Below are 26,523 nucleotides of genomic sequence, written 5' to 3' on the forward strand. Positions count from 1 at the left end.
TTTCTTACATAGCAAAGGTCAATAATTAATCAAATTATTGAAGTGTTCATTTGCGATATTTGTTTCCATATATTTTTTACGCGGCATAAAAAGGCGGTTTACGCAATGATGCCCACAACTTAGTTTGGAACTCATGTATCTTCTATTTAAGTTTGTTTACAGAAGATTAATGTATGCGGTTATTTTTATCGCTTTCAACATGTAGAATAATTGGACTATAATAATAAAGGCACTAATTCCATACTGTTAAAAATTACAAATAGGTGTAAATTTTGTTATAGTCTACGTAAGTTATTTTTATTTCCATTACTTTGTGTTCTGCAGTATGGATTCCTTTTGGGTAAAGGCCTCTACCTGAACTTTCCATTTGTATCTGTTCTTTGCTTCTGGAGACATAGATGAACCATTTCTTCACGGATACCTTTACGATGTCGTATTTTTCCTGAAGATTCTTTACCAGCGGGTGGTTTCGGCGGTCTATCTTTAGTACACCCGCAGCCACAGATATAAATAAGATTTATTACATCTCAGGTAGATGACCTACATATTATCTAATTAAAAATCCCATCGGTACTGCAATGGGCACCCTGCAAGAGATGGAAGAAAAATAAATGCCTGATAACGTACTTGAAATTATGTGTATATACAAACAACACAAAACAATTAGTATATATGAGGGACGTTACATGGAGTTTACACTGTATTTTTAAAGTCTACATACATGTATTAAATCTGGTAATGACAGATGAATTTACCTCGTAAAGATATTCCTACAACTATCTGACATTTACCTAATAAATTCTTAAATATGATTACACTAATATAGAATATAATCACCGGTTTTGACCACTATTTAACTAAGTTAAACATAGAAAATGTTAATTATGTACATATGATGTAATTGTATGTCACTTCTCATAACGTATTCGAGACACAGCTCGTGGATTGGGTGTGTCCACACTCGAGAGATATTTTTTATAAAGAATAATAAATATTTTTTATTTGCTTCCTAATTCCATGAACTTGGCATTTAGAATGAATATACGTTGGCTGGGTATTTTAATTCTGCTGATATAGTCGTTCTTGAGTTTAAACTTTAATTACAGTTGTTTTTTATATTAATTATTCTGCAATAATATGATGATTTCTCGACGCGTTGTATGAATTTTCCGTGTGTTTGGATGTAGTATTTTCTATATCAATGTTATTTAAATTTAACATCTTATATAAAATTTTAAATATAATACACTATTTTGATCGATTTCCGCTTATATAAAAAATATCACAGATAAATAAAACAAATTGTAAATCCTAAGTTATCAAACATTTTTAATTATCAGTAGGTTTAATTTTAGAACTATTTTTTAAGGTTACTTATTTACTACTACTACTACTAAATCGTAACATTGCCAATAGTGTAGGCGTATCTTAACTTGAACTAAGCAATGCTACAAACGAAAAATTCACTCTAAAATTGTTCATATTTCCATATAGTTACGAATCGAAATAGTATGTATTTATTTTCGTCAAATTCAGTGCTACTATATATTAAAAATAAACTTTATTTCTTTCGTATAAGGCTTATAATTATAAATTCTGTTTAAGTTTCATCCTTGAACTATTGGTCTTGTGACTTTTGAGGTTTTTTTAACCAGATCTTAATAAGTTAAGTTTAAGTTTAAGTTTAATAGTTTTAAGAACGAAATTCACATGTATTTAATTTTTATATAGGTTTACATTTTATACATAATGTATTTGAGTGAAAATACTTTATGTATTAAGATTAAAATTAGAATACATATTTTTCTTCACTCATTGATCGAATTTCACTCATAATTATTAATTTTTGTTTCAGGTAAAATGAAGCCACTACTTCAAACAGTGGTGGCGATAAGTCTGCTATTGGCAGTACGAGCTCACCCTGAGAACATAGAAGATGTTAAGGAACTCCCACAAACCAAAGAACCAATCGTTGAGGCTGAAGAATCAAAACCACAGAAAAGACTAGAAAGATGTAGTACATGTGGACCCCTTAATATTAAGTCTCCCAAAGAAGTGTTAGCGGCACTTCAAGCATTACCAGGCGCCGAAGTTCACACACAGCAATCTTTCGAAGGATGCTCCAGTGAAAAAGGTTGTGCTGGTGTTAAAGTTAAGGACGGACAAGTCGTCCAAAGGTATGGAAATGCCAACGCTTTTAAAGCTGCAGAAGCAGCAGACACAAGCAATGAATTCAACTTCCTGACCGCTGGTACTTTGGCTGCAAACCCCTTCTGGTGGATGAACCAAGATGGGCCATTTAAAAATGGTAACTTTGAAAAGTTTAGCAAATCAAGCTTCTCCAGCTCAAGTTCAGGAGGCTTAAGTGGAGCCCTAAATCTAGCAGCGAACCCATTCTTGAACGGAGACTTTTCGAACGTAGCCACAAAACCAAACTTCCAATCTTCATCATCATCCTTCGAATCCTCATACAGTTCAAAGGGAGACTTGGATTTAGCCAAGAACCCATTCTTGAACGGCGGCTTTAAAGCTGGAGCATCCGGAGCACAAAATGCTGGAGCATTCGGAGTACAAAATGCGGGAGCATTCGGAGCACAAACTGCTGGAACATTTGGAGCACAAAATGCTGGAGCAATCGGAGCACAAAATGCTGGATTTGGAACTGGCTTAGGCCAAACAAATTTAGCAGCGGGAGCTGGAAATTATGCTGCTGGATCTAACAGCTTTGGTGCCCAGTCAAGTTTTAGTGCTCAGGGCAACTATGGCGCTTCAAGCCTTGGAGGAAACTATGCTGGATCTGGTGTAAGACCGATTGGTGTAGGTGGATCAAATGTAAACCTAGTCCAAACAGCACAAAAGGCTTCAGACTTTGACTTTTCTCAGCAAACTCAACAGAACATTGATGAGCTTTTCCAAGGAAGTGGCAATGTAGATACTTCCGGTGGCGATCTGCAGCAAACCTGTGCTGGTCAAGGCTACATATGTGTACCCAGGGCTCAGTGTAACAATGGAGTCGTAAACAGCAACGGAGCTAATATTCCTCAGGCGAATACTAAGGTAAGATTAATAATATAAAAGGCCGGCAACGCATCCTCTAATTCAATAGGTTTCCGTAAGCTACAGTAGCCTCCCTTTAATGCCGACCCGCAAAGACGTTTGTCCCATCACATAGTTATATATAAACCCCCTGAACGTCATTTTTTATAGTCACGAGCTTCGGGCTCCAGGCTAATATCCAGTTACAAAAATTATTAATAATCACTAAATTATCAAACTTTAGCTTTTGTTTTAAATACAACTCAAGAATTTAAAGTAAAATACTGAAAAGGCATATATCAATATTGAGATATTTGAAAACTCCTACAAATGTTAAACGCCCCTGGCCGATCGTATCTAAAGAAAAATCATTTTCGTATATGTTATACATATGGGTAGTATAAGAAACTAAAAATACTATGAGGCTATAGATTTGCTGTAAATTTTTACCATAGATCTTGAAACATCTTGTAATGTCACTAACGAACATATCCTATTATTATTCGTGATCGGCCTAAATTCGACGCTTTTGTGATTTATTTACAGAAGGCTTTATATTATGCATGACGCTCACCTTTGATATATTGCATTCCTATGTTAAAAGATCAGAGAAATACAAAAGGTAGAATATTATATTAATAATAATGCTCTGTTAGTGCTTTGTGCAGTCTACAATGTCTGAAATATTGCGATACTGAGCGATAAAAGCTAAACAATGATAGTCTAGACGTATAAACTTAGCTATGAGAGCGAAAAGTTCTTGGGTATTGGTTATGGGGTTGGTGGTATTTGGTAATGATAAAGTCTTTGGGTAATCAAGATAGGAGCGTACCAATTCTTAAAAGGCCGGCAGCGCACTTACGAGCCTTCCGAAAATGTGAGCGAGAAGAATGAGTGAGAATGTGGCCATGTATTATTTAACATCAGATGAGCTTCATGCCCGTTGGCCTCCTATTTCATAAATAAATAATAGTAATAATATAAACAATATAGCTTTACACCGGTCAGGTCTGGCTCATTGGTGAAGTCTGTGGTCTATGCAAAGGCAAAGCAAAATTTAGCATTTTTGCCTTACCTACGTGGCGATTATAGTATGACTGGACGTACGTTTAGTACAATACATGTATACGTTATACGTACGCATTACGGGGTACATATAATTTAAAAGTATAAAGTTGATTTAATAATTTAAATAAATAAATTTAAGCCATTGTTAAATTTCCGTAATCGTTAATTAACTATCGATTACTCGTTATTCACTCGTTAACTCTGACCTTCTGACATGGTGTAATCAAAAAATAAGACTTTTGTTAGAAATGTCAAGTGTCATAACACACCAAAGGTCAAATAGAATAAATATTGTATTGCATGTGAAAAATATTCATATTCCATTAAAGTTTATGTATCCTTCGGGCGTTTTAATGTGTACACAAAGGCTTTGAAGGATAATTCTCCATACAAATGTTAAACGCGGGTTCTATTGGTTGGTTACAATATAAGAAAACGAGTTATATTTGGAGTTATGCCTGCAAGATTTATTAAATTCATAGGCTTTGTTGTTTTGTCATTAATTGAGAAAAAAGGGGGGCTGTTTCTTCTATGCGATTATATATAGTAGAATACTATATAAAGAATACCGACTCGGGGTTGAGGGTTTAAGTTACAAATGGAAAAAGTCAGTTTAATCTTTATGAATAAAATATCAGAATCAATCGGGTACTTATTTGGTTAGTTTCAGTCATACATATTATATTATATGCAATATTTCTTTATTTTTTTATATGTTTAATGAATAATATATGTGTAATACTACTACCTGATTACAATACAGTTATCACGTTCTATTGTCATAAATCATTTCTATAGAAATCATATTGTCTTATTTATGTCATTGCACACGGACTATTAATCAAGACAGTTAAAAGCTTAAAAGAAAAATTATTTTAAATACATAACAAATGTTTGGCAACCTATGTTTTTTATATAGTATACATGTTCTATATGACAATATACATTAATGCCATTGCTGCACGAAGTTGAGCAATATCAGCAACGGTCAGAATGGTGATGGGTGTCCGTTATTAATGCAAGAATGAAACGCAGCTATTTGTTTTGCTGTTATCGTATTAATCACGTCTAATTTACTAAGCAATTATGCACACACAAGATATCTGATATCCGTATTGTGCTGAAAGTTTTTACCTATATTTTTTAAACTTAAAGTTGGTAAACGATTAAACCATGTTTAGTTGATTATAATTATTAGGTAAGCGTATGAATTTGTAATATATTTAAATACACTGTGTGGATTTCTTATATAATGAATATATATAAAGAATTTAAACGAGCAACAGTCCATTACTTATCTTTAACATAATACAGTTGACATTCAAAATATTGCGTACAAAGTCATGATATGATATCTACACAACAATCAATTGGAAATCGGAACTTATGATAATATTCCATATTGGAACAAGGAGTACCTATAGCAGTACTTATCTTAAACGAAGAGCTTTCGTTACGAGTATAAGCTGAAAGCTTAACGAAAAAGTAGTTTTTGCCATAAGGTTAAAAGGTCTTAAAAGGGTTTAAACCGTCATACCTAAACATAATATCCAAAACACATACAAAAACAAGTACGATTGAAAGTTACGAATAACCGGTCACGTGATGAGCAGGTTCGATTCCCGACCGGATTCCATATAAATAATATTGTTAAGAGGCAAGGGGTCAGCAGTTTAGTGTGTCGTGTTGCAACATACATGTAAACATAAGGACATCGCGATTTCTAGTAGCGACGGCAGAACAAGCGAGTTAATAAATTTGATTATTTATCGGTGACTTATAAATGTTACGCTAATAGAAAATCTTTATGAAAATTATAAAATAATTTAAAGGAGTTTTTTGGGTTTGATTTGCTTACCTGATGTTAAGTGATACAACCGCCCATGACCACTCTCATTTCTAGCAGGATTTATTCATATTTTTGTAACCTAGACAAAGAAGATTAATTAAGATACTTAACTTTGCATGAGCTATATTAAAATGATTTAAAAATACAGATTATAATCATAACACATACATTTGTACGTTAAATAATGTTTTGTTTAAAACATTTTACGACTTTGTAGGTATTAACATAAATTTATCCGTATGCTGTAACATATTGTTAAAGTATAAATTAAATTTGTTTTAACGTTCTCCTAAATGATTTTAATTAGTTTTAGTATTCATTTATAAATATTATTGTTACTTCTTGACACCAGTGAGTGCTAAGTGGTGGTAAGTGGAATAAATAGTACACAAGAACAGAGTGTATTTCCCTTAATAGAGACTGTCAAGAAGCAATGTCACTGTCTGGTGTCATTGGATACTTTCTTTTCTTTATAAATAACCGTTTGAGTAAATTACGTTAATAATAATAATAATTGTGCAGAGACACATGACTGAGTCACATGCTCCTGAAAAACAGTTCTTGCCACATCAGAAGCCTGGGATACGTGTTTCTTATGTAATTAAATTAATATTATATATACACCTTTGATAAAAAGTTTTGTTATAACTTTTGCTGACCGTGCAAAGGTGTCATGTCCATTGACAATAATAAAAGATTGGTATTTACGTAGGTATTACTTCACTAGTGATTCGCTATCTTTTCACTAAATATTTCTGCGTGTATACAAGAAAACTTGTTTGGCTTGGTAACTTTATATTTCTAGTAAACGAACGCGGCGTCTCACTGGTACAATAATTATGCAATTTTAAAGCAATCATTTTTAGTTTTATTTTAATTTAAATTATGTACTCATTCATTTTATATTCTTCAACGACCATATTTGAAGTTAAACCGTCCTTAATTTATTAAAATTAAATGTTTTAATTTTAAAAATAAATAAAATAATTCAGTGACGCTACAACTTTATAAGGTCTGGGCTTATTTCTGTATCTGTTTCATGATCATTTGTCAATCTAATAGGCAAATCAGCCTCTTGTGACACACGCTTCTGAAGGCAAGCCGGCTCCTTCCCCGTTTAAGCGAATGGTAGATGGAAGTAAATACAGAAAAAAAAGAAAGTCCATTGGTCTCGATAAACCGGGGATCGAATCCACGACCTCAGGGATGAGAGTCACACGCTGAAGCCACTAAGCCAACACTGCTCACTTTTTAAAAGTCCATTAAAAAAACATAACAGGTTATACGCTATAAATATTTGAGGCAGACGAATGTTAACATATAATACTATGCCAAATTAACGGTACCAATTTTTAAAATCATTGTATGGTCAAGCGGTCGTGTCTTACATAACTAATTACATAAAACAGGATGTAATCAAAACAAACGATTGCATTAACATAATTATTAAAAACAATGGTTAATTATTAGACGCTAGTCACACGGTTAAAAAATAATAAAACTAAATAATCACTTTTTAACTAACATGTCCTTGGAATTATTGTATCAAAATATCTAATTGCGATCACATCCCTGCCACCAAAAACAAAATACGTACAAAACAGGCACATTTTTGTAGGTTTTTTTTCTAGCGGCTATATTTACTCTTTTAGTAATACTGACAACAATTGTTAATAATGTATTTACTAAACATGCCAGTTTATAATTCTAAGTTAAAATGAGCTCGATAAAAAAGCCGTAGCTACAAAGGACTAAAGATTCAAGAACGTTTACTAGTCTTCATGAAAATCTCTTGAGTCGTTGCGTCCAGTTAGCGTGGTTCGCTTTAAATAAACAAATTTTCCTTCACATTTATATATATAGATGACAATTTGAACTCAAGAAGGATAGCAAATTATTGAAATAAAGATTATAGGTTCGGCAAAAATTACAAAATATTAAAAGGGGGTAAATATCGCGTTTACTTATTTTTTCGTCAAACGCGCGATTTCTAAACCGAAAAGCAGCTTGTAGTGTACCTTGACTCGCCGTTGCCAGGCAACGCACGAAGTTTGTTTTTCGCATTATTACACCATTCCTTTATTATTATTTTGATGACAGTCTAAAACAACCTGCAACCTATTTGTCTAGACATTAATATCTTGGTCCTTAATTTTCTAGAATAGGATTTGATTATACTTATACCGGTACTTAAAAATAATATTACAAAAATTTACATTTTCCAATTTACAACAACCAAAACTAGGGGCGTTTCTAAATATTTCCATACAAAAGAAACGTGCTAAAGTTTCAGAATTAAGAATATGAAAGAGCTTTAAAAAAACAGAATCTGTATAGAATACCTCAATTAAAGCTCTTTGTTTTTCAATATTGTATTGGCGTAATAATGATTCTCAGTAAATAATAGTAAACACGTACTCTACATTGTATTCAAGGAGTACAATCACTATTAATTTCTCATGAATTAAACGCACGATTGGATACAATTGTTTCCTAGTAATAGTATTTTAAATGGCATCGTAATCACACTAAGTGCATAATAGGTTTTAGAATCTAGAGTATTCTTATAGAAATCTTATTAATGTATTAAGAATACATTATAAGATAAGATAAATAACAAAAAACAATATTAAATTGGTCCTTCCGTTTCGTGAAGTTGGTTAAAACTAATGTTTTTAGATGCTTTAATAGTAGTTATTTCTTTGTATTATTATTGGTTATACTCCGTGTGTATTGAGTTAAAATTGACTGAAATTTATCGAAAAATAATTAGTTTAAGATTTTTGTCTATATCTGTAGAGTTTATGGTAAAAAAACAGGACAATTACGGGTTATCTCTTTTCAGAACAGACCATAAACAACACTGAAAAGTCCAAACTATTTAATCTACTAATCGTGTATTATTACGAAAGTCGTATAACGAAACTGGTTTTTTAAACTATGTAACAAGGCGCCACTACAAAATACTAACATTAAGTAGCGAATATTATACCTTAACAAGTATTTCATATAAACATTAATTCAGTAGATAAATCACTGATAAAGCAAGTATTTAAATTATGTTAAATCGGATAACATATAATCAATCAACGTATTCAAATTTTGCTACTTGCAACACTCCTGACACTTGTCAAAGGTCATTTTGAAACTATAGATTATGGTAAATGGAGTATGGAACAGTCTATAGATGAATTCGGGTTTTACAAATTAAATTTTTCACAATGACTATCTCTCTTAAATATTTATATATTATAACTAATAATGTAATGTTAGATATTTGAATATATTACTAAATTATTAGCGCGTTATCTGAATATGTATTGATAAGATTTTGTAATAAGGCGATCTTTATTACGCCGCGATTTTAATTTCCTGTTGCAAAATAATTTCAAAATTAGATTGAATTAAGCTTAATGTATACAAAAAGATTTCGCACTATCTTATTATGCAAATCCATTCGTGAATTTATGTCTAGATACGTTCATTCAACACGCTAATTCCTTTAGAATAACTATAGTCTTTCATGAATTCTTGCCACGAAAATTATTAAATAAATCTATATAACTCGACCGCTGCGAATACTATAAAATAATTCATACTATCTTGCAGAGGGACTTAATTAATATTTTTTGTCATTTCGTTACATAAATATCATAGTACAAAGATAATTACCAACCTCAAACGGGATGAGCAGATTAGCAATTTATTAATTTTATGTTAAACTTTATTATATCCCATCAATTAATCATTACTAACAATAATTGATATCTCAATCTAACCAATTATTCAATAAAACATATATTTATTCATTATTATCATATAATTAATTTTATTACTTAACAATCTCTTAAATCAAATACAGAAGGCTGGATCCACTATTTACGGTCCTTCCATTTTATCACATAAATCTTATCGGAAAAGACGCCATCTTGATTTATTTGACATTTGATGTTGCAAGATGCGAAAATGGCGGTTTCTCATGCTTTGAAAACGATTGAAAAGCATTGATAATAAAGGCTGCTTAAAATGTTTGACAGCCGTCACTGTCAGATTCATATGAATTTAAATAAGATTGAGAATTATATGTGATGTTTAGATTTTCAATTTGCGCCTTTCGACCTTTCGAAACCGTATTTGGCGTTGCAATATCTTATGCGTATTTTAAATTAACAAGTATTAGTTTAATACAATATTACTTATATTATAAATCAAGTTATAGGTGAAAATTCTAATAGCTTGTTTACAAAGTCGATTACATAAGTAACAAGATAATTAAATTTTTATCTAGATGTTGACAGATGAACATCGAACTGGCAACCTGCGGTCTATTTATGAACAGTCGCGAACACATGCCTATATAAATTTATAACGTTTAGCCAAACCTGAAATTTTTTTAATGCATTAAGAATTAATTACAAGATGGGGATAAACTAGGCTAGTTGGTCAATGTGTTTTCGAAGCTATCGTTGTTAGCTGTCAGGAAAATAGGAGTAGTTTATCAGTGTGAATAAGAGTATTCAAGTAAGACTAGAAGAGCCTGGTCATATGAGTGTTGGTGGACAGGGACAATACTCAGAAGTCGGCAGAGGACATACATTTTTTTATTTCTTATATCTTTTTAATTTATTTACATAAAAATCATAACATAAGTGGTGTGATGGTGAAACTCCATGGCATCGACTTACAATCAAAACTATATACATAAGAACCAAAACTATTATACTAAAATTAAAAATTCAGATATTTGAAATAATATTTGATACACGCTTATACCATTTAAAATCATGGTCTAGTATAGCAATTTATTTAGAGGCAAAACTATTGAAGTTGTCTATAATTAATAAAGTTCACCAATCTTCGTCACTGTACTAGTCAAGTTCAAGAAATGTGTGCCATCAGCTGACCTCTCACGATAATAATTGAAAGTAGAGCCTAGTATCGTTTTTTTAAAGTATATTTTTCATTGACACAATCGTTAAACCATGGACCCTTAGCTTATTGCGTACTTAATATCGAAAGTGTAAGATATACATATTGTGATATGTCACAAATTCGTGTTTTGTATGTTGTTACGTAATGTTATAGTACAAAGATCACAACATATTTTTAAGCTTTTACGTTTCGACACCGATATTCATAATGGATGAAATTTATTTCTAAATACTAACTTTTCATAATATTGAATGATATTATATGTTACTTTATAGGAAGTGAACTCTGGAACTTCCCTTTCTGTCTTTCCCACTTCAAAGAAATCTCTCAATCTCTTTCTCTAACTTTATATTAATCGACCTTTAATCACTGTTTGGTATTTAGATTAGATTAGAATATTTTTTTACATTATTGAATTTAAACGTTTTGTTATAGAAGCAGTACTGCAGCATCAGCACTGAAATTTGCTGTCGTCTTGAAGTCGCTACCGTCAACACCTTTGGTCAGACCAACCTCTTCCAATCAAATAAAGGAATTGGCACAAATGTACCAACACCCAACATAATCGAAACCGACTCCTATTCCGCGGGAAGTGAAAACAATGGTATATACCGACCAGGTGTAGTTGGACTAAAACCTGGTATACCTTACCTCCCTCCAATCGACAACACTAATCAGCCTAGCAACATCATACCATCTACATTCCCTCCACCAATCATAACTCCACGCCCACTTCCCCCACGTCCGACTACCATAAGACCGATTACTCCAATTATCCCAATTACCTCAACAGCTGCACCTGGTTATTTACCACCAATTGGGGAGCAGACGATCAACAGAGAGACAATCGTGCCCCCGAATCCCAATTACATAGAAGGATCGCTTTATCTCGATCAAAACAGACCTGGAACAACTCGACAACCCGTCCCAGTGATACCAAGTAAGTAACATTAAGCATGAACTTTTAATAGTTGGTATAAACGTATCCTCTATTCATTACTTTTGTAAGAGTTTCAACAGGCCTACACGCTTTCTAAACCAAAACGTATTTCTTTTTAAATATCTTTAAGCCCTCGGAGGCTTCGAACGCTGTAACAATTTAATGAAGGCGTTGTTTACTATTAATTACCAAGTTCAAGTTAATAACTATTAACTATAATATAACTATATTAATCATATTTTGCCTCACAGATGATACGCCAGCTGGTTGCGCTGCTGCACTAAAATGTACACCAATCGAATTCTGTACCGCTGAAGGAGTCATTTCGAACACGACTGTCATCCTCTCACGAGACCAGGACGCATACAGAGTACCACTTACTGTAAGTATCTTTGAAGTCATACTTCTTTTGGCGCGTTAAACGATGATAAAAGTAAATTATTACGATGCGCGCACACCGTCCCGAAGAACCGACACCCTGATGTTAGCATAACATTTTAAAAAAATGTCAGTTTTTTAATTGTGCAGAAATATTTTTTTTTGTGAAATTTAAATAAACTTTATTTAACTAGATAATGCGTAATAATAAAACTTTCAATGTATTTATATCTTTTTTCTTTTGTTAGTGTCGTTTCATCTACAAACGTAGAATATGGCAAAATATATATTTTTTTGAAATATTTTTATCTTGTTACGCTAAAGACGTATTTCTTCTAACGCGTGTACATAAGTACAAAGTGGATTTTTGTAGGTAATATGATTTTGGTTAAAATGACTTAAACAAGACCATGTTTTATGAACAGTATTGTAATAGAGAGAATATCCCAAATATTTGCAAGTTGATTTATTTAAGTTATGATATACAGTACTTATTGACTTGACGTATATACTGCTTTTGTTTGAAACATTTTATTTATTAATACTGTACATTTTTTACAAATTATTATTGGTTCACAGGACTGCAGAGATATAGAAACTGGTCGTATAGGAAAATGTTGTCGTGATCCATTCTACACTGACCCCTGGCCGACCAACCAATTGGGTAAATGGGTTCCCGGAGTTTTTGGAGGCAATGACGGAAAATACGTTCCCGATAGCCGCGGCAGTGCCAACAATGTGAGACCTGTCACCCCACCTACCACTGGATCTGTTATTTTTGGAAACTTCAGGTACGTTTAATGTTACAGTTACGTCGCAAACTGTTTCTATCTTCAACCGTATTTATTTTGTAATACAATGTCTATATATTTTGTAATCCTTACAAAAATTATATGTAATAAACAAACAATTACACTAGAAATATAGCCAAATATTTTACGAAAAAGATTATTTACACAAGGGTAAAAACAATAAAAACTATTCAATACATTTAAGTTATAACTATTTTACAGTAATACCTAATTTGGCTGTGTTTTGTGGTGATGTGAAAGAGTAGTGATGTACGGAAAGGGATGTGCTCAAGATGCAGATGATTTTGCGTTTCGAATATTCTTTATACTCCTTTTAACCATATTCCGCGATAGCTTATACAAGTCAAGGCTTAAATATTGGTCGTTGTATGTCCGGGCTGCGTGATACAAAACTGAGTTTTATGCGTTATTTGTTATTATTAGTGTTGATGTGAAGCACATGTAAAAAGAATGACAACGGGTCTTGTAGGCAGAAATATGGCAGGGAAATTTTTCTAGAAGTAAGCTGCAAATAATTGTATATTAGAAGATTTCATGTAGTGGAATAATTCGTATTGTTTTTGTCGAGTATAAAGTATCAATTTTAAACTTTTCACACACGTCTTTACAAGATTTGATAAATATTTTTTTTCCATTTGTAATGTTGGGTTATATGATTTAGGAATATTTAACTTCTTTTCGCTGTAGTTAATGTTGACGGTCTCAACCGCAATTATTGCATTCTGATAATTTATCCCACAGAACGACACCAAAACCTACAGCACCAACAGGCTTCGCAACAAGTCCAGTTTCACGCTTCCCCACAACCGCCATTCCATTCATACCAAAACCGACACCAGGAGTTGGTCAATTCACCAAGGGCGGCCAGGGTCAATTCACCAAGGGCGGCCAAGGTCAATTCACCAAGGGCGGCCAAGGCCAATTTACTAAGGGCGGACAAGGTCAGTATGGCCTCGGAAGCCGAGGACAAGTTGGAGTCGTTGGACAAGGCCAATTTTCACAAGTAGGAAAGAGCCAAGTTGGTCTTGCAAGTCAATTTGGAAGAGGACAAGTAGCTTTAGTAGGACAAGGTGATGCCACTCAACTAGGTGTCGGGCAATACGGTCAAGGACAGTACGGCCAAGTAGGAAGAGGGCAAATTGGCGTTACCGGTCAAGGCGTTAACACCCAGTTGGGCGTAGGACAGAGCGGTGTAGTCGGACAGGGACAGTATGGTCAAGTAGGAAGAGGACAAATTGGTATAGCAAACCAAGGACAGTTTAGTCAAGTTGGTCGTGGACAAATCGGTGTAGTAGGACAGGGAGAAGGGACCCAATTAGGAGTAGGACAGATCGGTGTAACTGGACAGGGACAATATGGCCAAATAGGACGAGGGCAAACTGGTATTGTCGGCCAAGGAGTAAATACCCAATTGGGCGTAGGACAGTTCTCTCAAGTTGGAAGGGGTCAAGTCGGAGTAGGCCAAGCCGTGGGGGTGGGACAAGGGCAATTAGGCGTAGGACAAGTAGCCGGACAGGGACAGTTTTCTCAAACTGGACGAGGACAACTCGGAGTTGTAGGACAAGGCCAAAGCACTTTGGGAGTAGGACAAGTAGGCAGAGGCCAAATCGGCGCAGGCCAAACTAACCTTATAGGATTAGGAGAAGGACAAGTTGGCGTAAGCCAAGTAGGGCAACAAGGACAAGTTGGTGTAGGACAAGTAGGACTAGCTGGTCAAGGTCAATACTCACAAGTAGGAAGAGGACAAACTGGGCTAGTTGGTCAAGGTGTATTCGAAGCTGGCGTTGTCGGCCAAGGCACACAGTTAGGAATTGGGCAAATAGGAGTAGTCGATCAGGGTGAATACACTCAGCTAGGAACTGGTCAAATTGGTGTTGGTGGACAGGGACAATACTCACAAGTCGGCAGAGGACAGATTGGTGTAGGCACTACTGGTAAGTCTTTTAAAACCAGTAATCTTCAGATAAGGTTGAATTTAAAGTAGCTCAAGAACCTACTTATTCAATCAAATGAAAATATGAATACTACTTAGATATAACAAAAGAGATTTATTTAAATATTTCTTTAGAATGTAGTTAATGCGACGGTGTTTCTAAACGAGTTACATTTATATTTTATAACGTTCATTATACATCAATACGATTCCCATCGAAAAAATTGTAATGTTTTTATTTATTTTACTAAAACAATATGAAAGTAAACATCATCATCATGCTATTGCAATAAAAAGTGTAAAAATCTTATAAACTATATTATTGTATGAAAATGGAATGTTCAAGTAGGACAGTTTAGTGAACTGACACTGATTTATTGTTATAAGCGTATATTGCCTTAACCATTGGCTTTTCTATCATATTGGAAATGGATTCTCGTCTAAAATTGTTTCTGTCAAATTTATTTGAATTTATTTACCTAAGTATTTATTTCTTACTCATAGGTCAAATAGGAGCTGGATCGCAAGTGACCAATGCTTTCTCTAGGGGACAAGGACAAATTGGTGTTCAAGGCATTGGTGCTCAAGGAGTAAGCAGCCAAGGAGCCATAGCTAATCAAGGATTTGGCACACAATTAAACGGTGGTCAAGGACAACTTGGCGTTCAAGGAATCGGTGCACAAGGAGTTGGTGGTCAAGGACAACTTGGCGTTCAAGGAATCGGTGCACAAGGAGTTAGTGGACAAGGACAACTTGGCGTTCAAGGAATCGGTGCACAAGGAGTTGGTGGTCAAGGACAACTTGGTTATCAAGGAATTGGTGGTCAAGGACAGTTTGGTAGCCAAGGCATTGGCGCACAAGGAGCCATTGGTCAAGGACAGTTTGGTAGCCAAGGTCAAGGCCTTTTAGTGTCCCAAGGACAAGGAGAAATTGTTAGTCAAGGTCAAGGACAGTTAGTGTCACAGGGTGAAGGGCAACTTATTAGCCAGGGACAAGGTCAATTTGGTGTTGGTGGTCAAGGACAATTTGGAGTGGGTGGAATTGGACAATATGAAACGCAAGGACAGGTCAGTAACACATTAAAGACATCAAAAAAGTTTTAGATTGCAATTAACTCGTAAACGGACAACTAACGAAATAATAGTAAAGAAGTGTTTTAAGCTTTTTTGAGTCTCATAACTTAATCTTTCACATTTATAACCGCTTAATATCTAAAAATTGCATAGATTGTAAATATAAAGATAGATTTTAGTTCATCAAATTCGAATATATTGGTCCTCAAATGATATTTCGATTATTCTATTCAATAGGGACAACAAGGCTTTGGAGTGATCAACCAAGCTAGTGGGCTCTCAAAAGCCTCAGGGCAACTTGTTAGCCAAAGCCAAGGAAAAAAGGTCACCCAAGGACAAGGCCAAAAGGTTACCCAAGGACAAGGCCAAAAGGTCACGCAAGGAATAGGCCAGTATGTTACCAACGGGCAAGGAACGATAGTGAGCCAAGGAGGTGGCGCGTATATTGAACAAGGGCAAGGGGAAGCTATTTCTCAAGGATTTGGTTCTGGCATCAGACAAGGTCAAGGATTCGCGGTGTCCCAAGGAAATGGCTTTGGAGTTGAAAACGAGTACGGAGAATCAGTGCAGAGAGTCTTCCTACAGAGATACAATGGAGATGGAAAGTGCGGACTTCTAAATGTAAGTTGAATCATATTTCATAAGAATCGTTACCGATACTAAAACAAATGTGAATCCCTTGAATTAATTATAATTTCATTTATTTCGTTCTTAAAATGTAGTAGTTGTATGTAGTTGTGACATAATATTTTAAGCAATACGTATTTAGAAAATTAATTAATGTCAAGTCTAACTCGTACGCAAAACAGTTACAAAATTGAGACCAATTAAATTTAAGCTAACAGGTCGAGTCGGACGTAATTAAATAAAGCTAATCAATCTCTATTAGCGTAGAGTTATAAAAATAATAATAAATTCGCAATAGTTTTAAAGCATCATTAGTAAGGAGGTTACACTAGTCAATATCATAAGTAAACCAACTCTAATTCTGCATTTAATACATAGTGAGAAATTCGACTAAATAACAATAATAATATTATTATGGTTGTAACAATATTGATATAACGCTTGTCCCCACACTTCGTCCTTGTGTTGTGTGTAACTAGATTACAATTATTCTGTGGTGCATAAAAATCGTCTTAATGTTACATCTAATCAATCAGAAGAAATAAATTACGTATGCGTAAATGTATGTGAATGAGTGTGTGTGCGTGTAATACACTCTGTATTTGAGAATGTGGCTGAGAGTTGTTATTGGCGTGCGATGATTTTGTTAGTTTTAGGAACAGAGTCATGCCAAAATATGTATTAGGGCGTCTGCAGAATCGATATGAAATTCGTCTAGCACAATTTTTGTACGTTTTCTGAATTTATATCTGAATAGTTTGACCCCAAACCATTTAAAAGATTACTTATCGCGAACGCATATAACTGCGTATTAAGGTATAAATGTTCATTTTAGCATAACATTATTACGAAAGGCGCGATGCATTTTCAATATGATTTGCATGTATTAGTATATATAAATTGTAAAATTGCAACATTTTAGGTCAATGGCACTATGCTAAATCTCATTTCTGCAAATTGTTTTTCATGGCTAAATAGAAAACAATAGTTATCGTTAGTTATGTCATACAAAACCGTGTTTATTTAGCCTTAACATTTTCAGAATTTGAATATAATCGTTATGTATGGCGTGTGAGAAGTTCAAATAAATTTGAGGATTTTAAGTACGCTTTATTGGTTTATTGAGTTAGGCGCGTGATTTTTGTTGAGGTCGAAAGATTATCTAGGATATACAGAAATCCGAGGCTATGTCAAATACATCTGGTTTACTTCTTTATTCTTAGGTGTGTTTCTTTCTAGACTTACTCTTTGTTAGAAAATAATAATAATCGGCAAAACAATATTAAAAAAAAATTATTTCTGCAGTAATCTTTAAGTTCTGGGAAGGCGATTTTGCGAAGTTTGTTAACAATAAATTTTTACTCAAAACTTTCTTTTATTTTAGCCCCAAAGACCATACGGTAATAAGGCAGATCTAGAAGTAGACTTCGCGGAGATCCCATGGCAGGCTATGGTATTGCTGCAGACCAACAAGAGTCTCCTTTGTGGGGGAGTCATCACAAGACCTGACGTTGTCGTCACGTCCGCTGCCTGCGTTGAAGGGTGTGTATTATTATTTACAGAGTAATTTTCCATTAAAATCTCACTATTTATTATTTTATTTATGTACGTTAACACAATAATTTTCAAGTTCTGTTCAGTTTGAATTTATAAACTTATGTATATGTAAAAGCGTAGGTGTAAAAGAAACAGATACAAACTGAATTATTTATAAATGCCGCACGAGCCAATAGCCTGAATTATTTAAAAATCCATGTTGTGGGAACCTGATGATGATGACGCATTTGACCTGTTTTGGACAAATGCGAAACATACAACTTGAGATACGAAGTAGCTTTACTCAAAGTGGGGAAATTTTGTAAAAAATAATTTTCCTGATTGTGTAGAGGGTCTCAAACATCATGTTTCTTTTCAGCCTCGAAGCAAAGAACGTTCTTATCAAGGGTGGGGAATGGAAACTAGGAATCGACGACGAACCACTACCTTTCCAGATTGTTCAAGTGAAACACATCCTCCGTCATCCCCTATACAAACCCGGAAGCCTTCTCTATGATGCTGCAGTACTAGTATTAACAGAGAACCTTAGGCTGTCGAAGAACATCAACCCAATTTGTTTGCCAAGTTCAAAGGAGTCTGTCGCACCCTTCTATAATGGAGTTGGAGAGTGTATCGTTACTGGATGGGGCAAGATTGTGTTGCAAGGTAAGATTTTTAAGGATAGGGAATTACTGATTCAGAAGTAGCCCTTGTAGTGGCAAAGATTAATAGTCTTGATTGGGTTAATAGTCTTACTTACTTAGGGCTATCTTTTCTGTTAACAAAAAACAATTATACTAAATATATAGCCAAAGATGAAATACATAATATATAAAAAGAAGTTGAAACATATCTTGTGTGTGTGAATGTTAAGATGTGTTTGTGGGGTGTGCCATGATGCAGGTGATTTTGCGCTATCAATATTCTTAAGCCTATTCCGAAAAAGCTTTCGCGACTGCGCCATACAAAACTAAGTTTTTTTTGCATAGTAAGTGTTAACAATAAGTGCGAGGTGTTTTTTATCGTTTAGCGTCAATTCCTTGTTATATCCTGTTTTATAATTAACATTTAGTTCGTATGACACAATTTATTATGCACATTTTGTAATATTCAGTTATTCTTGGCGATGACGCTAAAAATAATATTAATTAAATTCGCAGTTCACAGATATTAATTAAATATTAACATATAATTAGTCCTCGTATAAAGGACAACGTATAAAATTGTATTTTATTGATTATAATTTCATAATTGATGACGATACTTGATGGTCAAACGAGGGTCACAAAATTTGAGGTCAGAAGTTCAAGAATTCTAATCAAAATATGATTTATTTTTTATATAATATAGTAGTAATTTTAATAATAAAGTAGTAAAAGGCAAGTATGTGATCAGCCTTTTGTGTCTGACACACGTTGTCCACTTCATCTTACGAGCGGGAGTCAAATGCACACAAAATATTGATAGTCCAAAGATAAGAGTTGCACATTGAAGCTACTAGGCCAAAACTATTATCTTGTTCCACAAAATTTGTTACATTTTTAAGGCCGGCAACTCGCCCTCTGGTATTGAGTGTCCATGGGGCGGCATAACTTAATATTAGATGAGCCTCCTACCCGTTTGAAATTTTTCAAAAAAGCTTTTCTACACCTTGTATCGGTTAAATTCATGAAACAGCTCAAAGCAGTCATTTCAAACGAACTTCTCAATATTTGATACTATTCCAAAAATGAATTTAGATTTAAACGGGACATAAGTCAACAACACCTCCATACATGTGTGATTGTATATTGTGTCCATTTTATAATAGATATACATTACGAATATTTCCGCGGGTACTAAAAACCTGGTGAAATTAATAAATCTTGTGCGTGAGCTTCACTATTAGCTAATACTAGTTACGGATCGTTACGAAATAGAGACAGCATTCCAACGATTCGTCACATGTTACTTTGACCCCGGAAAGATTATTTATATAATTGTGACTATTATCTAATTTGACAAGGACCTATGCGCATAGTTTACCGATTCAATATTTTACATAATTAGAAAGTATGACACGAAAAGAATTTATTTAAAACTATGAGAGAGAATCCCTGAGATCGTATGTCAGACATAAGAGGCTGATCACCTACTTGCCTATTAGATTGACAATAGATCATGGAACAGATAAGGAAATCTGAAGCCAGACATGAAAAGGTTGCCACTGATTTTGTTTAGTCTATTATAATTTACGGACGATGGAGATCTTTCTTTGTTTCGAAATTAAAGTTACATAAAAAGTTTTCGAAATTCAAATAAAGGAAGGCTGTTCTGTATGTGAGTATGTAAAACAAATAAATTAATAGTACAATATACCAAACGATTCTCACACTATTAAATTGTATTTAGTTACCACGATCCGTGTGAGACTCAGCGTTTATCTTTACATAAGTGTTGAGTGTCAAAATAGTGTTTTTACATTATTAACGCGCGTGCAAGAAAGCAGGCTTCTGGGTCATTGTCGATATGTGGCGTCAATAAATGTATATACCTTTATGTGCCTTGTGATCTGTAAAATAGTAGTTATATACTTAATGACAGCCTTTTATCCATAAATATCTAGGATCTGTAGCAACTACGAATGGTAAGATATTGCAACCGATTTGTCTAATGATTATATTGGAGTTGTTGATTCCCGGGCTACCAACTTCTATCTACCATGATAAATTGCTGACGTCGCTTAGGTTTAAAGTTCCGAACAAAAAAGTTTTAAATTTCGAACAGTTCTTTGTTATAGACAGGTAACTTATTAACTTTTAGTCACATATAATTATTTAACTATTGTATACAGATATTGTAAATCCTAATTTAAAAGAGTAAGTGTGGAGTTTGTTGCACCTAGAATTATCTTTATATTTTACTTAACGTTCAAAAGTGCCATATTAGTTGGTCTGATTGGAATAAATGATTTGACTTTGACTTTTAAAATGCGTAAAATGTAAAAATTCAATTAATATAATCTTCACGCTACTGCAATAATAAACTTATAACTAAAAATTGTAAATAAAACTTTACGAAACATGTTAGTGTCAAAGCCTTAATAATGTCAAATAATTTACGACAAATCAATAAATATGAATTATACCAAACCTATAAAGATATGCCAATTATAGAGATTTGACAAAACACGTTATTGATCTGTGAATTTTAAGTATTCTAATTTAAAATTCCAACAGTTAAGGACTTAAAAATATGGAAACGACTCTATAACGTAATGCCAAGTTCATTAGGACGTAGTTTTAAAGAACTATTTGAAAAGAAGTGGTTTTTTGATCGATGAATTATAAAAAATCCGCACAATCAGCCATAAAAAAGGCATGCAAATATCATAGTGATTTTCATAATTAATTTATAGATTTACACTTTGTTGAGCATATGAAATACATAATATCATATAACAAGAATCTTACGGTCTAAATTCTCGCCCACGATATTAAAACACCTTACCCTTGAAAGCATTACACGGCAATGATCTATTACTTCCAGAAAGGTGATGAAATAGTCTGATAGCCATGGCGTACTAGTATTATCATTTTTAAACTAGCCTCTAATTTTATCTTTGTTCGCTTCTCGCTTTTTAGATCACTTAATAAATAATAATATTTATATAAATCTCTAAATTATATAACCTACCCAGGAATCACGATGGCTATTTTCCCGTAATCGTTCGATACGGTTTTTGTGGTAATCGCGTTCATTCTGTCAAGCGGCGTTGGGACTAAGTATTCTATAAATATAATGTATTATTACACCAGTAAAGATGTTAGTTAGTTTATTGTAGTCAAGGAATCATAAATCATAATGGCCATATGTAGTATTCTTAAAAAAAGGATAGCTGTTGAAAAAAAAACAATTTTTTAACCGTGTAAAGCACGCAAAACGTCGGAAAATTTTAAATTTAAAATTATGTAAAATAATTATAAGTTTATAGTAATACAAAGCTTTAATCCGGTAAAAAAATGTTTTCTTTCAATGTGTAAAAGCTATGTTAACCAAAGACAATAAGGATAGCTGTGATTAGATAATTTTATATTAAAAGCATATATGTCCACGAAGCAATGGAGGTAAACTTTAAGCACGTTAAATAAATTAAAAAAGCTTTTAAAAAATTCTTTAACATAGATATAATATGAAAGACCTTTACCAACATAGCAAATATATCAATCTTGAATCACAAGACTATAAGAAACAGATTAAATAATAACAAAAAAGTGATGTCATCAATTATGAAAAATGTAAAACACGCGATTTTGTCTATATTGTGTTCTCAAGGTTGAAATTCAAGTTTTAAGCGTAATTTGCATACAAACACACACTCATTTAAATAAATTGACTTAGAATGGGACGATTTTAGATTAAAAAACCGCCTTATTTATTACTATCCTTAAACTGCTTTTTACTATGATTATATTTCATATTTATTATAATTTGATACCTACACTTTTTTTTAATTATGGTCACAAAAATTCAACCTGTCTGCGTTAAGATACAAATGTAAGTGTGAGACCTGGTTTTAATTATTGTCTATTATTTTTCGTAGACCTAATCTGGTTCTAATAAGAACATAATTCTAGATGGCTTCGACTTCCGGAACTGGCGAATTGTTATTTATATTTTCTCCTCTAGATGGTCTTGAGGACAGAATCGTACGAAAAGACGCTATTACACTCCTCAATTATCTGGCCTTAAATGGCAATAACTTCTTGCTAAAACGCGTTTAGGATTTAACTTATGATCCCTGATTGCTTTACTTGCGTTTACGATTTCTGACGTCTATTTAAACCGCCTTCGACATTACTATGGTTTTTCCCTAATATCGATAATAAACCTGTGTAATATGAGAAGATTATTATAGGTATATGATTTATGTAGATTCGTCTTCTGATAAAACAATGATGTCTTACCGAAAGGCACTCTTGACCATCCTTTCTCCAATTTTATTAAACTTGTTTCGTGATTTAGTCAGGGTAACTTGGCTTGAAGTGGTATTTTCGTAATACAAATAAACGAAATCCAAAGGTCAGGTTCGTGATTTTAATTCTAATTAATTATATTTCGAAAGAAATTAATTGCTTGCGTATTAAGCTATTAAAAGAAATGATTTCAGATATTTTAGTAATAGTACAGCTATTTTAAATGATCGTGGTATCAGAAATTAGCCAGGCTTGCAAACAACAAATAATAAAATATTATAAGCAATATTTAAATACGAAAAATGTAATATTTTATAAAATGGAAAGCTTTTTATTCCACTTATAGAGCCTATCGAATGTTGGTAACCATCATGGGTGGCTATGATTTGGTGCTGTAGCCAAACCATTTCCGAACATTCGATAACCACATCTGCGGCTAGGTCTTCTTTTACATACCACTTTGCTTTGTATGATTGGAAGGAGTGGGCATTCCATTGCAGACTATGGTTACGCTGAAAATTCTTACTTTTTATTTGAAAACCTATTTTTAATTGCCAACAAGATATAAGTTATATTCAAACCTCACAATGACTATTCAATTATACAAAGTGTCCAATAATAATCTAACTCGTATTATCAATACAATACACCTTTACATTGTAATAATGGCAGGTATTTAGGTCTCATGTGTCACACTAAAGTTTAACAAGACAATAAAACAGGCATTATATCGTTAAACGCGAATTATATGGAAAATCGCATTTTCGCAATATTCGATTCATTGGGTCTCCCACACCTTAGCTTTGTAGAAGATGTATGTGTGGGACAAAGTGCAATTGTTTTAAAAAAAACACTGGTATAACTGGCGACCAAACGCGATACCGATACGGGATTTATTGTTAAATTTCATAATGTGTTTTAAGGATGCAATCAGCGCTACAGATAAACTATATAAAAATTATGCGGAAATGTAGCCAATATTAATCTACATAGGGATTTCCATTTATAATGTTTTTTTTATGTAATATTATCACCTAAGTTTTTTGTAATGGACAAAGTCGTAGTCGTCGTAGTCCTCCGAAACGGAATGACTGCTTTAATATTTTTTTGTGGATGAATAAGTTGTATTCCGCTAGTATTAGGTTGTTTCCATCAAGCTTTTTAAGTGTAAAAAAAATTATCAAGAAAGTGTAGTGATGATTTTGGTTCATGCATTATTGTTGAATATTTTAGGAACCAAAGCGTCAACTTGCTATTTACCTTTGCGAAACTGTTAGTTATTTAGTGTGTCTGACAGTTACTCGCAAATTGTAAGATTTTGCCGGATTACTACACCTAACACTTCAGATCTAAAACAAACCTTGTGGTGAGTCAATAAACGCGTAACCTCGTTAATTCGAGTCAACAAAATGCTGATCAGGGGAATAGGGTTGGCACCAAACAGTTTTTGGTATACCTCGTTTTTTATACAAGTCTTATATAATCTCAATTATATAACTTCGTAGATGTATCTCTAGACAGTAGGTCTCTGTAAAGCGCTGGTATCGATTATGAATCAATCATTTCTGGAATTAAAAATGTTTATTAAATAATCATACGATGCAGCCCTATTTCAGTGTAGTTTTTTTAAAAGCGCTGCAGTTACAAACGTAAAATATGTGGTACATAAACTTAATATAAAGACCATTTAGAATTGCTATTATACTTAAGGGGCATGTGGAGCACACCTAGGACTTGTTCCTTATTATTTTGTTAATATAATCTATATCAAAAATATATTGATTTCTTAAAAATATTATATATGTAAAGTGGCTACCCTGATGACGGCCATCAAAAACACCGATAATTTATTCGAGTTTTAGAAGATTCTTAGAATTAAATAAGTGTAAATGTCGTTGGCTAGGCGGTACTAAAATTTTATGTGTTTATTGCAAAATAGTAAATACTTGTTACCAGATACTTTAAATCATTCCTTTTAATGAACAAATTTCTATAGTAAAAATGACCGATTCAGGAAAAGTAGTATATGAAACGACACTTTATTACGATATGATTTTCATAACTTCTGTCATATTTGAGAGGTGTTAAACTTGAGCTGAGTGACATTACAACGTTCCAGGTGCAAACGTTCTATAATAATAGTGTTCTGGCTTAGTTTTTTGTTAAAATATAAAGAAAAAGTTATTAAGCAAAATAGTAAATTTTTTCAATTTTTTACTTATAACTTTTAGAATTTTTGATTTTTGATAAAAAGTACATAGACTTAATTCCAGCAACATCGATTTGCTACAAAGTGTGTCTTTACCAACTTTATGAACGATAGATAGTTTAGGAGATATAGCCAATAACGTGTTTTCACCCCTTTTTCCAACATGGCGGCCGTGGGACATGGGCACCAACCCCACAAACTTGAGGTTAAGCTTGTTCCCCTATACATATCCTATAAATTAAATTGCGTCCCCTATCAAATGCAAATTATTATAACAATAATAAACATTGTTCAGTTGTCGTACACTTGCTGTTCATTTGCCTGACTAAACGCAACATTTGTTTAACAGGAACAATAAAAGCTATATTTAATTATTAATCTTGCAATAATTTATACAGCATATTAAAATTTCATTGCCTATAATGTAAAATGTCGGAACAGCTTTATTATTTTTAATGCCATATAAATAATTGTAAAGACAAATACACAAGAACAGAGCTTCTTCTCCTTAATAGAGACTGTTAGTATTATTGGACACTTTCTTATGTCAAACATCCTTTTTAGTAAATTACGTTAGTTGGAAATTACTTATTACTTTCAATTAGGCGTAAAGTTAAATGATGTCTTTGTGCAGAGTAAAATATATAAATACATAATTGTAATTTAAACGCATTTAATTTCGTAGTGTTTAAGTATTCAGGCTACGAATAGGCAATTAAAACGTAATAATAACTCATTTCTACAATTCAACAAATCTTTTAATATATAAAACTTGCTTTTTAATGTATTTATTGTCGTCATTGTCTACATCATTTCCTGTAATTAAAATTAATTGTTTCAGTAAACTCGAATAAGGTAAACTTTTATGTATAGCAAAAAGTCTGAACTCGACCTTGGTGTGTATGTACATAATAATGCATAAAACGTCTACGAATATGTAAAAAAAACTAATTAATTATCATCGTGATTATCGTTTTTGGTAGTACTCTGTCATCTTTAAATAAAAGATGATATGCGGGAATTCAAATCCATTATGTGCGCTTATATATCCAGAAATGGATGAGAAACTAAACTATGGTTGCTATCGAGATCGAGATATTCTGAAATTTCCGGGATTTCATTTGATAATGATAAAGAACTATGTTATAAAAACAATTTCTTACAATAAAGTTGAC

At 33.2% G+C, this 26,523-nt stretch overlaps 1 protein-coding gene and 1 long non-coding RNA gene across 4 annotated transcripts in view; one reads left to right on the forward strand and one right to left on the reverse strand.

The window, feature by feature from the left end:
* LOC123717446 overlaps positions 1-26,523 on the forward strand; it is a 38,559-nt gene that overhangs the window by 9,013 nt on the left and 3,023 nt on the right. The window contains exons 2-11 of one of the 3 annotated variants that reach the window (XM_045673434.1): positions 1,856-3,057; positions 11,321-11,825; positions 12,077-12,207; positions 12,783-12,994; positions 13,757-14,949; positions 15,453-15,794; positions 15,843-16,015; positions 16,259-16,642; positions 18,033-18,190; positions 18,564-18,850. In XM_045673434.1, the coding sequence (XP_045529390.1) occupies positions 1,861-3,057; positions 11,321-11,825; positions 12,077-12,207; positions 12,783-12,994; positions 13,757-14,949; positions 15,453-15,794; positions 15,843-16,015; positions 16,259-16,642; positions 18,033-18,190; positions 18,564-18,850 (4,582 nt within the window). In that variant the 5' untranslated portion in view covers positions 1,856-1,860. Of the gene's footprint in view, positions 1-1,855; positions 3,058-11,320; positions 11,826-12,076; positions 12,208-12,782; positions 12,995-13,756; positions 14,950-15,452; positions 16,016-16,258; positions 16,643-18,032; positions 18,191-18,563; positions 18,851-26,523 lie in introns of all 3 variants that reach the window. The other 2 variants (XM_045673433.1, XM_045673435.1) reach the window with 2 other exon arrangements.
* LOC123717448 lies at positions 23,148-25,201 on the reverse strand. Its single transcript, XR_006754818.1, has 3 exons — positions 24,956-25,201; positions 24,500-24,704; positions 23,148-23,651 (listed from the first exon to the last, which is right to left on the reverse strand). It is a non-coding gene; the product is annotated as an uncharacterized LOC123717448 (long non-coding RNA).

This window comes from Pieris brassicae, chromosome 12, assembly GCF_905147105.1.
Source record: "Pieris brassicae chromosome 12, ilPieBrab1.1, whole genome shotgun sequence".
Lineage (NCBI taxonomy): Eukaryota > Metazoa > Arthropoda > Insecta > Lepidoptera > Pieridae > Pieris > Pieris brassicae.